This window comes from Schistocerca nitens, chromosome 3, assembly GCF_023898315.1.
Source record: "Schistocerca nitens isolate TAMUIC-IGC-003100 chromosome 3, iqSchNite1.1, whole genome shotgun sequence".
NCBI classification, from domain to species: domain Eukaryota; kingdom Metazoa; phylum Arthropoda; class Insecta; order Orthoptera; family Acrididae; genus Schistocerca; species Schistocerca nitens.
In genome coordinates this window covers 422115880-422129894 of record NC_064616.1, presented here as the reverse complement: position 1 = coordinate 422129894, position 14015 = coordinate 422115880, and the positions used below count along the sequence as shown (strand labels likewise).

At 45.7% G+C, this 14015-nt stretch overlaps 1 protein-coding gene across 8 annotated transcripts in view; it reads left to right on the top strand.

Annotated features, from left to right (window-relative positions):
* The window catches only part of LOC126248363 (terminal uridylyltransferase 7-like), a 321739-nt gene that overhangs the window by 109521 nt on the left and 198203 nt on the right, over nt 1–14015 (top strand). For all 8 annotated transcript variants that reach the window (XM_049949291.1, XM_049949290.1, XM_049949289.1 and 5 more), the window contains 2 exons: nt 9893–10166; nt 10868–10984. In XM_049949291.1, coding sequence (XP_049805248.1) covers nt 9893–10166; nt 10868–10984 — 391 coding nt within the window. The remainder of the gene's footprint in view (nt 1–9892; nt 10167–10867; nt 10985–14015) is intronic.

The window sequence follows — 14015 nt, the reverse complement described above, 5'->3', positions numbered from 1 at the left end:
AATATGTGGTGTATCAGTATTAGAACATTGTCAAATGACTTACAATATATGGGAGTAACACAAAGATATTTTGGGGGTAATTAAACTTAGATTCAAGCCACACAATGAAGCAATTTGCAGCACAATGTGACCTTGCACGCATTGCATTTGGGGAGGTCCCAAATAGTGATTTTTCAACAATTTCAGAATTTTCAACATCCAAAAAATCAATATGTGCATGCAAGTAACACAGCCAAATTTGTTTCATGAATTCAGCCGTACCACCCCTCTATACTCAGCAAATATTGTTTCAGTACCATCATTCACACATGAGATAAAAAAAACATTGGAAACTTGCAAAAATGTGATAACTTGTGTAGCTGTTGGTTATGTATAACTTCCGAACCAAACACGGAAACGGATCTCCTGCAACAGCGGTCCTGATCAGGGATTATGATCGCAGTCTGCATCCTGTCCCTCCTCTCTGAACTCCAACTGTTTCCTCTACCACCTCTCTTTCAGGCCCACTCACATACACCCCCGTAGCAGACGGCCTCAAGATGAACCAAGTCTTTTGGACTTGGTGATAGGTCAGGACGAAGCTGTGGGAGAGGAGTGCACCACGGAGTAACGAAATACTTCAAATGATCAGAGTCTCACTTTACAATACTTGTAAGCAAATCTCAATTACTGGCATTTAAAACGGGCAGTTCTCATGACATCAATACACCTCCACTAAATTAAGTTCATATCTCAGGTACTGAAATGTGCAACCCCCATGGGGACTGAGCTAGGCCTTTCTAAAGTTACAGTTTTGGCCATTTTCTTTTCAAAAAAAATGTGCCACCATGTGTGACCTCCTAGCTCCTGTACTAAATCGGACACAGCCAAAAGTTTGGTCTCATTTGATAGGGAACACCTCCCCCTTCTAGGAGAAAGCAATAATGTGTTGCAATGGTTCATGGTTTGGTCAAAAATAATACTATGGAGATGGCACAATGAGCTGGAGCATTGTCATGGTGTAGCACTCAACTCCTGTCTTTTCACAATGCAGGCCTTTTCTTCCGCAGTTCCATGCTGGATGGCTGTAGTGTTTCCACTGCAGAGGAGGTAGTCAACTCTTGTGCTCTTCAGGATATCCCTTCCTGCACTGGTGATTCTTTTCTCATCTGAAGCGACTCTTTAAGCAATTTGTGAGCTCTTGACCAGTATTACCCTTACAATCCCTTTGTCTTGGTTTTCCAGGATTCCCTGTGTGCCCATGAACAATTTGGATGGTCAGTGACCTTCATGTGGACTCTGGGCCCTGTTGGAATACTGGGGAATAAACTTGCAGATAGATTAGCCAAAGTGACTACCCGTAAGCCAACTCTTGAGATAGGTATTCCAAAAACAGATCTCTAATCAGTATTACGCCCACTGCGGGCCCGGGGCTTAGAATAGGCCTGAGGTATTCCTGCCTGTCATAAGAGGTGACTAAAAGGAGTCTCTCACCTTTCGGCCTTTATGTGATTGTCCCCTTTAGGGTTTGACCTCCATTTTTCAAAATTTTCCCGAAGAGCAAGCCATTGGGGAAGGGCGCCTTACATGGTGCATCATGTCCATCATGCATTGAGATCTTTAGCCCACTTTCTCATTGTGGCATTGCAGTCCTGCTCATCCTCCATCACCTGAGCGAGGACACCTTCCTGGGTGCGTTTTCCTCCATTCACTATGAAGTATTGTTTTCTGTGCCGTCGATGACCATGGAATTCTTTGCACCTTATATCCAGCACGGTAGCCAGTCCATTGTGGTGGGGCTGCCATGTCCCCTGTTGGTTGTAGCCCCCTGACTACACAGGGATTGATCGCTCTGCTGATGTCTGTGCCGTTAACTCTCCATGTATGCCAAGGAGTAGATGCCCATCACCCTGGGGCATCGGGACTCTCGGCAATGGCCATCCTGCCAGGTGGCCTTTGGTGCGGCTGGGTGGCGCCCGTGGAGAGGGCCCCTTGTTGGAGTGGGTGGCATCAGGCTGGATGACGCACAATGAAGCATACCACGTCATCACTTGCTGGTGATCAAACGCCAGCAGTCTCTAAATGTTCCAAGACTCAGTACAATGCAAGGATGTATGATCCTAAATCGTTTCCCTTCCTGGCCATACCATGGGAGGAACGCCAGGCTAAGGATGGCAGCAAACCTTATTCGCCCCGGTACCCTGTATGTATGAGAGCTGATGGGGACTCCTTTCTCTCAATGAAGCCTCAGTTTTTTGTAGAGCATTTAGAGGACAAGTTTGGGGAGGTGGAGGGCTTATCCACAACGCGGTCAGGGTCAGTCTTGATAAAAACTGCATCCTCTGCCCAGTCATGGTCATTACTCACTTGTGACAAGCTGGAGGATGTTTCCATTACCATCATGCCTCATAAGAGCTTAAATATGGTCCAGGGTATTATATGCCACAGGGACCTTGTTCTGCAGTCTGACAACTGGATATAGCCTGTTCAGGAAATAAATCGGTGACAGCAGGTGATCCTGAGGCGTAGACTGCCTCATTGAGTGTTTCGTGCCTTCCCAGTCTCACAATGTCATCCTCCAGTGGAATTGCGGCGGTTTTTCCTACCACCTGGCTGAACTACGGCAACTGTTAAGCTTTACATCTGCTTTCTCATTGCCCTCCAGGAAACCTGTTTCCTGGCAATGTGGATCCCTGCCCTTCACGGCTACAGGGGATATTACAAGAACCATAATGAATATAATAGGGTGTCAGGTGGAGTTTGTGTTTATGTCCTGAACTCAGTATGTAGTGAACCTCTGACCCTTCAAACTCCTCTTGAAGCTGTGACGCCAGCCGGAGTGCCGAGCGGTTCTAGGCGCTACAGTCTGGAACTGCGCAACCGCTACGGTCGCTGGTTCGAATCCTGCCTCGGGCATGGATGTGTGTGATGTCCTTAGGTTAGTTAGGTTTAAGTAGTTCTAAGTTCTAGGGGACTGATGACCACCGATGTTAAGTCGCATAGCGCTCAGAGCCATTTGAACCATTTGAAGCTGTGACTGTCAGGGTATGGAGAACGCAGGAAATAACTGTCTCCAACGTATATCTCCCTCCAGATGGTGCGGTACCCTTGAACATATCAGCTGCACTGATTGACCACCTCCCTAAACCTTTCCTACTTTTGGTAGATTTTAACGCCAATAACCCCGTGTGGGGTAGCACAATGCTTACTGGACGTGGCAGAAATGTCGAAAATTTACTGTCCTAACTCGACCTCTGCCTCTTAAATACTGGGGCCGCCACACATTTCAGTGTGGCTCATGGTAGTTAATTGACCATTGATTTATCAATTTGCAGCCCAGGACTTCGCCCATCTATCCACTGGAGAGCACATAATGACCTGCGTGGTAGTGACCACTTCTCCATCTTCCTGTCACTCCCCCAGCGTCATGCCCACAGACGCCTACCCAGATGGGCTTTAAACACGGCAGAATGGGTAGCTTTCACCTCTGCTGTCACCGTTGAATCTCCCCCACATGGTGCCATCGATGTTGTGATTGAGCGGGTAACTACAACGATAATTTTTGCATATGAAGATAGTAACTGTTCTCAAAAGAGTAGATACCATTGATGACCGTGCAGTATCTCTAGAATAAATGATAATTAATTGGAACCCTCACCTGCCGACAGGTGTTGTTGATATACCTCAATGGGGACAGCTGAAAATTTGTGCCCCTACAGGGACTCGAACCCAGGATCTACTGCTTACATGTCAGACACACTATCCATCTGAACCACCGAGGACACAGATGAATAGTGCAACTGCAGGGACTTACCTCTTGCACGCTTACCGTGAGACCCACATTCCCAACTGTCCAAAATCTACACTTGTTATATTCTTAATATTTGCCCATCCACTCATTACTCGTGCCAACTGAGGTGATGATTCCCATAAGAGTTCGGGCAACCTGTGCACATTTGCACAGACGAAGGTCAGTGGCCGGGTAGCCTTTAACTAAATATGAAGATAGTAATGTTCTCGAAAGAATAGATACCATTGATGACTGTGCAGCTTCTCTACAATAAATGCTAATTAATTGAAACCTTCAGCTGCTGACAGGTGTTGTTGATATACCTCCATGGGTATGCTTATAAAATGACAGAAATAGGAGTGTTGGGAGAGATAAGCGTTGACAATTGGATGCCATACGTCACCTTCCCAAGTCTCGATGAAGATCAGATGTCTTTTAGGGGACCAGACCCCAACAGGTGTCCCTAGCATTAACATCAATGGCGTGCTATCTACCGACGCAAACACAATTGCCGAGCACTTTGCTGAGCACTATGCTCGAGCCTCTGCGTTCGAGAACTACCCCCCAGCCTTTCGCATCCTCAAACGGCAGATGGAAAGGAAAGTCCTCTCGGTCACTACACGCCACAGTGAATCCTGTAACGCCCCATTTACAGAGTGGGAACTCCTCAGCACCCTTGCACATTGCCCCAACACAGCTCCTGGGACAGATCGTATCCACAGTCAGATGATCAAACATCTCTCGTCCGACTACAAGCGACATCTCCTCGTCATCTTTAATCGGATCTGGTGTGATGGTGTCTTTCCATCGCATTGGCAGGAGAGCACCATCATTCCGGTGCTCAAGCCCAGTAAAAATCCGCTTGATGTGGATAGCTACCGGCCCATCGGCCTCACCAATGTTCTCTGTAAGCTGCTGGAACATATGGTGTGTCAGCGCTTGGATTGGGTCCTGGAGTCTCGTGGCCTACTGGCTCCATGTCAGGGTGGCTTCTGCCAGGGTCGCTCTACCGTAGATAATCTTGTGTCCCTCAAGTCTGTCACCCGAACAGCCTTTTCCAGATGTCAACACCTGGTTGCCATCTTTTTTTACTTAACATGCTCCCGATTTTTATCGAAAACTTCCTGTCGCTCCGCACTTTCCGTGTCCAAGTTGGTTCCTCCCATAATTCCCTCCATATTCAGGAGAATGGCGTTCCGCAGGGTGCCGTATTGAGTGTATCTCTATTTTTAGTGGCTATTAATGACCTAGCAGCAGGTGTAGGGCCGTCGGTCTCCCCGTTTCTGTATGCAGATGACTTCTGCATTTCATATTGGTCCTCCAGTACTGGTGTTGCTGAGCGGCACCTACAGGGAGCCATTCACAAGGCGCAGTCATGGGCTCTAGCCCACGGCCACAAGTTTTCAGCCACGAAGTCATGTATCATGCACTTCTGTTGATGTCATAGCGTTCATCCGGTACCTGAACTTTATCTTAATGACGATCCACTCACTGTAGTGGAGATGCATCGATTCTTAGGACTGGTTTTTGACGCCCAGTTGACTTGGCTACCTCACATTCGTCAGCTTAAGTGGGAGTGTTGGCCTCACCTCAGTGCTCTCCGCTGCCTGAGCAACACCAACTGGGGTGCAGATCGCTCTACACTGCAACAGCTCTACAGAGCCCTTGTTCAATCCCACCTTGACTATGGGAGCCTGGTTTACGGTTCGGCAGCATCCTCAGTGTTGGGTTTACTCAATGCAGTGCAGCACTCTGGCATTCACCTAGTGACAGGAGCTTGTAGAACGAGTCTGCTGACCAGTGTCCTGGTGGAGGCCGGAGTCCCTGCATTGAGGATCCGACGTGCACAACCACTCGCCAGTTATGTTGCACACATTCGTAGTTCTCCTGAGCATCCGAATTACCGTCTCCTTTTCCCACCCGCAGCTGTTCATCTCCCTCATCGGCAGCCCAGGTCAGGGCTCACGATTGCGGTTCGTGTGCGATCCTCTCTCTCCAAACTGGATTCCTTCTCTTTACCACCTCTACTTGAGGTTGATTCACGTACACCTCCATGGTGTACACCTTGGCCAAAGCTTCGTCTGGACCTTTTGCATGGCCCTAAGGACTCTGTTAACGCCGCCGCTCTCTGGTGTCGCTTCCTCTTGATTCTTGACGTGTTCTGGGGCTCTGAAGTTGTTTATACTGATGGCTCGATGGCTACACCAACGGCTTGATGGCAGATGGTTATGTTGGCTTCACCTATGTCCCCAGAGGCTATATTGAACAGCATTCCTTGTCTGCTTGCAGTAGTGTATTCGCTGCAGAACTTGTGGGCATATCTCGTGCACTTTAGTACATCCGTTCCTGTTCTGGTGAGTCATTTCTTCTCTGTTCTGACTCCCTGGGCAGCTTACATGCTATCGACCAGTGCTATCCTTTCCATCCTTTGGTAGCGTACATACAGGAGTCCATCTCTGCACTGGAATGGTCCAGTCATTCAGTTGTGTTTGTGTAAACCCCAGGACACGTCGGAATCCCAGGCAATTAACTTGCTGACAGGCTGGCCAAACAGGCTGCGTGGAAACCACTCCTGGTGATGGATATGTCTGAAACTGACGTGCATTCTGTCATAGGCTGCAAGGTTTATCGGCTTTGGAAGAAGGAGTGACATAACAGTATGCACAACAAACTGCGTGTCATTAAGGAGACTGCGAATGTGTTGAAGTCTTCCCTGCGGGCTTCTCGCAGGGATTCGGTTGTCCATTGTCGGCTCTGCATTGGCCATACGTGGCTCACACATGGTTACCTCCCCTGTTGCAAGACCCACCTCAGTGTCGCTGTGGCTCCCAAATAACAGTTGTCCACCTCTTGTTGGACTGCCCACTTTTAGCCACTCTCCGGCAGACTTTTAACTTTACCAGCACCCTGCCTTCGGTGCTGGGCATCAATGCCTCAAAGCAGCTTTAGTTTTATGTTTTATTCGTAAGGGTGGGGTTTATCATTTGATCTGAGTTTTAGCGCATGTCCTTTGTCCCTCTGTGTTCTCCGCCCTAGGGCTTTTGGGGTGGAGGTTTTAATGTGTTGTGGAGTGGCTGGTTTCTCCTTTTTTTTATTCTCGTGGTCAACCAGCCATGGTAATCTGCCTACTTGTTTTTAATCTCTTCTCCCCATTTCTTGCGTCTCTCTGTGGTTTTTTTGTCCTGTTTTGTCCATTGTTGTGTTTGTTGTTGTTCTTCTGGTTCTTCCTTTCTCCTGTTAGTGTGCCACGCATCTTCGTTTTCTTCTTTCCCTTGGGTAATTGTTTGACTGGGAACAAGAGACTGATGACCTCACAGTTTGTTCCCATTCCACTCCTTTTAAACCAACCAACCATCTAGTTTTAGGGATCAGGAATATGGAATGGCTGCATGTCTGTTCTCCTGCTATTCTTTTCCCCTCCCTTGGGGACCGAGTTGTGTGCCTTCTTTGGGAAACTGAAGTTCTGGTAAAACTTTGTATGGATTCGTCCTGTCCATCCAACTCTCTTTCCCTGTTCGTCCTTTTCTTACTCTTGCTCTGCTTTAGCATTTGAGGTTTCCCTTCATCTACACTGACGGTTCCAAGACTGACCATGGCTTCTTGACCAGTGCAGAGCTCTGCGCCCTTTATCAGGCCACCCAGTACATCTGGTGACACAGGCTCCTAAATTGTCATCTACTCAGATGAACAAATTCACCTGATCTAAATCCTATGGAACTGATCTGGGTCACTATCAGGCACCATCACCACATATGCAAATCAACGGGATGTTATTTACGTGAATTATGTGATCTGTGTGTAAACATCTGAGGCCACATATCTCCAAAAACCTATGAACAAACTGTCGGATCCCTGATATGCCGAATCAGTGATGTATTTTGTTCCAAACACGGACAGACAAGCTATGAAGTAGGTGGTCATAATGTTTTGGCTGATCAGTGTATACTTGGTAGGTTAAAGTCACTTCTGACTAATATTGCAAAATCTGAGCATTTCAAACTGTTGACTGTAGATGTTCTGTCAATGACTCTAGAACTGTCATAGCGAAACATCCAACAATTAACCTGATTTCACCTAGACCAGTTATACATGACCAGATAATTTCACTGTCACACTCAAATTTGACCTCAGTTGAGACAATATATTTGTCAAGTTCAGCGAATAAACCCCTTCCTATGGCATCTAATCTGTTGTCTTGATATATGTTCCGTGAGTTGCTAAATATCTCGGAGCTTTCTACTTCAGGTATCAGTCAGCTGTCAGTTCAGAGAATATTACGAGCTCAAGAAGTTTCCTTTAGGGCAGTCATTTCGGGAACTTTGTTATGAGCACTTCAATAACTTATTGATAAAGTTTTGACAATTATAGTGTCATTACTGTAAATATGGTCTGATTTCGCTGTCAGCAACTTGTCTGGTGAGTGTTTGTCAGAGAATGTCAGTGTACTGCCTAGCCTAAAAATCCCCCTAATTGACTCCACAAGTACTCTGCTTCCTTCATTTAGTGTGCCACTGACCTAACAAGGGGAGTCCAAGTACTCCAGACTCAGCAATGCAGATCCAGAAATCTGCAGCCGAGACCATCACAGAGTTCACGAAGCTTTTGGTTGAGACCCTCCACACAGCTCCAAACCAAAGGACCCTGATTGACTGTGGAAACAATGCTGCAACTTGAGAGCTGCGCTTGCACCCTGCATGAGGCCAGCAGTCTTCACCACATCTGCTAGCCACCTGTATGAGCTGAGGGTTGGCTCAGATCCCAAGCGACAGAGGTCGTTGGTGCTGACGTGAGCCTCAACTTGCAGATGACTGCACCCTGCATGCTTGATAGCTGCAGGCAAGGCCTCCTCCACATCTTGGATGAGGCTCCCCAAGCAGACATAGTGAGAGCACATTGGCTTTCTTTCCTGAATGCTGTCTGCCTAAGGGGCTACATAACACGCCTAATATTGAGCTCTGAATAACTAGTAAATCCCTGCCTTGTGTGTCTGCTGGAACCCTGCTAAAGGATTGACCACCTGTCCACTCACAGGGTGACTGGGCGAGGTGACACGGCCAGCCTGTACATTGGCCTCAAGTGACATGAACACATTACAACCCGCCACCCGTCATCCTGTGGGGGTGGATCCATCGTGTTGGGTACGCAATATCAAGAGCTTAGATGGCAAGCTAGTACTAAACAAAGGAAGGAGAGCTGAAATGTGGAAGGAATGTATAGGTGTATGAGGGAAGCAAAGTTGAGGACAGTATTTACGGAGAAAGAAGGTGAAGTATGTGAAGGTAAGATGTGATATATTTTACTGTGAGATGAATTTGACAAACTATTGGAAGATCTAAGTGGAAACAAGAGATCTTGAGTAGACTGGTATTCCTTCAGAATATTTGAGGTCATTGTGAGAGCCCGTCACGACCGAACTATTCCACTTGATATGCAAGGTGGGGGTCACATAACAAAAATGAGGAGACCAGCAAACTCTGAGTGATAAAAGAAAAGACTCCACTAAGATGTGGGAAATGTCACTTTTCTCCTCTCAAAGAGAAGTTGTAGACCTATGCCGCATCCATATTGGTCATCTCAGTCCCACGCCCACCTCATGCATGCTCTTCACTCTTCACCATTGTCATCACCAGTAAATTTAACAAGCTGGTACATGTGCCTGTGAAGACCTCATCTGCCTCCACTTTCCTTCTTGCATGGTGAAATGACAATGTTCAGTACTTTGAATTGAACATGACTGTACTTAGCCATTTGGCAGAGTTGCTATATGCTATGGCTTGTCAAGTTATTGATTCCTGACAAAGAAATGTTTTTGTTTACCCAAACTTCAAATTTTGTTTCATCGTTGTTCATTATGAATGAATGAGTGAGTGAGTGAATGAATGAATAGTAAGTTCATTTATTACGTCATTAGAACGACATTTTAACCATAAGAGATTTTCTTGAAATTTGAAGTTTGTATTTGTTTTTGAGCAAAGCATAGACACTATCGTTATAGTTTGAATTGTACAGTTTGCATGCTTTGATTAGTGATATTCATACATAGATTAGTGCTTACTGAATTTCCATTTCTACAAACAGTTCAGCATTACCTGTAATTTATGGTCATGTAAACTTATTTCTTAGGAACGATAAGGATTCAGCAGTAAAGAGCAATGTTGCCACACCCAGTAATGATAGTACTGAACGACGTAAGGCAAAAAACAAGAAAAAATCAAAGAGCAAGAAAGTCAAAGTTAAGAAACCATCGATTGCACTTCAGTTTCCTCCCAGGCCTGCCACAGAAGTAGGTGGCAATGAAGCAGCTCCTAGTGTATCTCACAATGACAGTAAAGCACCACAGAAAGAGGACACTGATTTTGATGTGTATGCAGGAAGGGGAATTACGAAGTTGACACAGGTATGTCTCTTATAAGTTTTAGGATATGTTTACTATTTGTTTTTATAGTTTCATTACCAAAATTTGTTATATACAGCAATCTGCATCTTTGTGCCTGTTGTATCAATTGCAATTTTATGTATTTGATCTACAGTTGACATAAGAGTTCAGCAAAGCCATTTATGTTTACCTCATTATAAATGATGTCATTTCATGATTAAAACTAAATTACATTGCTTCTTAGTTCATTGTTGTACCTGTGTATATTATAGTGGACTAATAGCTATTTCTATTGCATTCATTTGTGGACTGCAGTTTAATTCTGCATATTAGAAGAGAATTATCAGTTGCATAACAATTTTGTCGTGATGAATTAAAATCTGTCGCAATATTCATGTATTTTGTTGTTTGTTGTGACGTATAACTCATTTCTCATTGTGAAATTTGCTTTTCAGTTGTAATTACCAATCAGTGGCTAGATGTTAAAACTCAACATTGATATCCTACCCCATCCCCCTCCCCCCCACACACCCCACCCCACCCTCTCCCCCTCCCCCTCTCCCCCTCCCCCTCTCCCCCTCCCCCTCTCCCCCTCCCCCTCTCCCCCTCCCCCTCCCCCTCCATCTTCCCCCCACTCCAACATATACCTCTTTCCTGTTCCTCCCCCCTCGTTGCAGTATGAGGAAGCAGTGCATTATCTTCTCGGTTTCTGTTTCTTACAGGGAAATTCTAGATTTCCCCGAGCCCATTTTAAATGTGGTTACTGTGAATATTTCTGTGATGATTTGGCTACTGTTGATCGACATCTTTGTGAGGAACGTCATAAAAAGCGTGAAGAGGTAAAACACTAATTTTAATAGAAATTTAAAACTGATTTCTTGGAAGTTTTTTAAATACTTGCACCACTGTTATTTGTAAATATGTTATATTATTTCATTTTTGCTTACTGATAGATCGAACAGGACAAAACTGTGGTTAATATTGTAAGAAAATGAATCCCGTGATATCTGATATGGGCTGTAAAAAGCTTATATAACAACACTAACTTTGTAATAAAAACAAGAAACAAAATAAGTAAGAATGGCATTATAACTAACGAAGGAGTTAAACAAGTTTGCAGTCTTTCGCCAGCTTTATTCAATTTTATACGTGAATGAGATGATTAAAAAGTGGGACGGGGAAACGGAAAACATGAAAGGAATAAAGTTAGATAAGGACCATTCTATAAAGACATTATTGTATGCCGACGGCCGCACTATAATAACCACTTCAGAAGAAGAAATACAAAGAAATGTTTTTAAATCACACCAAGTTGTTCAAAATTACAGTAGCAAAATATACACTCCTGGAAATGGAAAAAAGAACACATTGACACCGGTGTGTCAGACCCACCATACTTGCTCCGGACACTGCGAGAGGGCTGTACAAGCAATGATCACACGCACGGCACAGCGGACACACCAGGAACCGCGGTGTTGGCCGTCGAATGGCGCTAGCTGCGCAGCATTTGTGCACCGCCGCCGTCAGTGTCAGCCAGTTTGCCGTGACATACGGAGCTCCATCGCAGTCTTTAACACTGGTAGCATGCCGCGACAGCGTGGACGTGAACCGTATGTGCAGTTGACGGACTTTGAGCGAGGGCGTATAGTGGGCATGCGGGAGGCCGGGTGGACGTACCGCCGAATTGCTCAACACGTGGGGCGTGAGGTCTCCACAGTACATCGATGTTGTCGCCAGTGGTCGGCGGAAGGTGCACGTGCCCGTCGACCTGGGACCGGACCGCAGCGACGCACGGATGCACGCCAAGACCGTAGGATCCTACGCAGTGCCGTAGGGGACCGCACCGCCACTTCCCAGCAAATTAGGGACACTGTTGCTCCTGGGGTATCGGCGAGGACCATTCGCAACCGTCTCCATGAAGGTGGGCTACTGTCCCGCACACCGTTAGGCCGTCTTCCGCTCACGCCCCAACATCGTGCAGCCCGCCTCCAGTGGTGTCGCGACAGGCGTGAATGGAGGGACGAATGGAGACGTGTCGTCTTCAGCGATGAGAGTCGCTTCTGCCTTGGTGCCAATGATGGTCGTATGCGTGTTTGGCGCCGTGCAGGTGAGCGGCACAAGCAGGACTGCATACGACCGAGGCACACAGGGCCAACACCCGGCATCATGGTGTGGGGAGCGATCTCCTACACTGGCCGTACACCACTGGTGATCGTCGAGGGGACACTGAATAGTGCACGGTACATCCAAACCGTCATCGAACCCATCGTTCTACCATTCCTAGACCGGCAAGGGAACTTGCTGTTCCAACAGGACAATGCACGTCCGCATGTATCCCGTGCCACCCAACGTGCTCTAGAAGGTGTAAGTCAACTACCCTGGCCAGCAAGATCTCCGGATCTGTCCCCCATTGAGCATGTTTGGGACTGGATGAAGCGTCGTCTCACGCGGTCTGCACGTCCAGCACGAACGCTGGTCCAACTGAGGCGCCAGGTGGAAATGGCATGGCAAGCCGTTCCACAGGACTACATCCAGTATCTCTACGATCGTCTCCATGGGAGAATAGCAGCCTGCATTGCTGCGAAAGGTGGATATACACTGTACTAGTGCCGACATTGTGCATGCTCTGTTGCCTGTGTCTATGTGCCTGTGGTTCTGTCAGTGTGATCATGTGATGTATCTGACCCCAGGAATGTGTCAATAAAGTTTCCCCTTCCTGGGACCATGAATTCACGGTGTTCTTATTTCAATTTCCAGGAGTGTATATAGAAAAGACAAAAGTGAGGAAAGCAGCTGTAATTGAAAACAAAACAATCACATAATTGATTATAACTACATGTGATATGACTTCTTTTGATCATGACAAAAATGTAAAGAATAAAACAACAATATTTCAGGGTGTCTGCGGAACAATAAAAACACAACTAATCAGATGACTGGAATTCCATAAACCGCTAGTTGTTTCGGTGCTGCTTTACAGATATGAGGCTTAGATTACTAACAAGGGAGACATCAGTTGAATGAAATAACTCAGATCAATTGAAGGATGTAAACTAGAAGATAGGTTAAGAAATGAAGATATTAGAAACGAGCTGAAAATATTTTACGGTAACAGAAAAATTCAACACATATAAGCAGAAATGGAAGGGACATGTAAAACAGTACCCTAAAACAGTTTTGCAATATATGCCCAAAGGTGTAAGGGGTACAGGTCTGCTCAGGAAATGATAGAGCTAAGAAGCTAAAGCCAGAAAAAGTTCCTGGAACCTAATCCATGGGTGTGGATGGTGAAGGTGGGGTGATCTGTTGTCAGCTCAGTGAAATACATTATTCCAAAAGTTAAAATTATTTATGTCAATATAGTTTCTCATAGTTAGGTGCCCACTTTAAACTACACGTCCTCTTATAACTGGCTGGTAAACAGTTCTAGGTTGAAAGAAGGCAAGGGGACTAGGTCTAGTAAAACACTGTGGTATCGTAACCAAGCCTGGAGTTGAAGTGTGCTTCAGTTTTATTTTATTGGGATAATCTAGAATTTTTGGATGCATTAAGCAGTTGTGAGGAGCCTTACCACCAGGCTGCTATTCTTTTAAATTTTTTGAAAGTGTTAAGATTGTGCAATTTTTATCTGCTTATCATATCTGAATTTGAAGTGTACTGCTGCCTACAAAGTTCATTCCAGGTTTTCCTTCTACATGTTTACATAAGCTCTTGATACTGTATTCAGTCACCAGCAACTCTGTAGTTACATAATAAATGTAAATTTAGTGATAAATGCATATTGCAGACATTTTAAACAATACCTCTAGAGAAGATGAGAGCTTTAAGATGTGAAGTGGAGGTGACGGAATAGTGAAATCATGCCAGAGA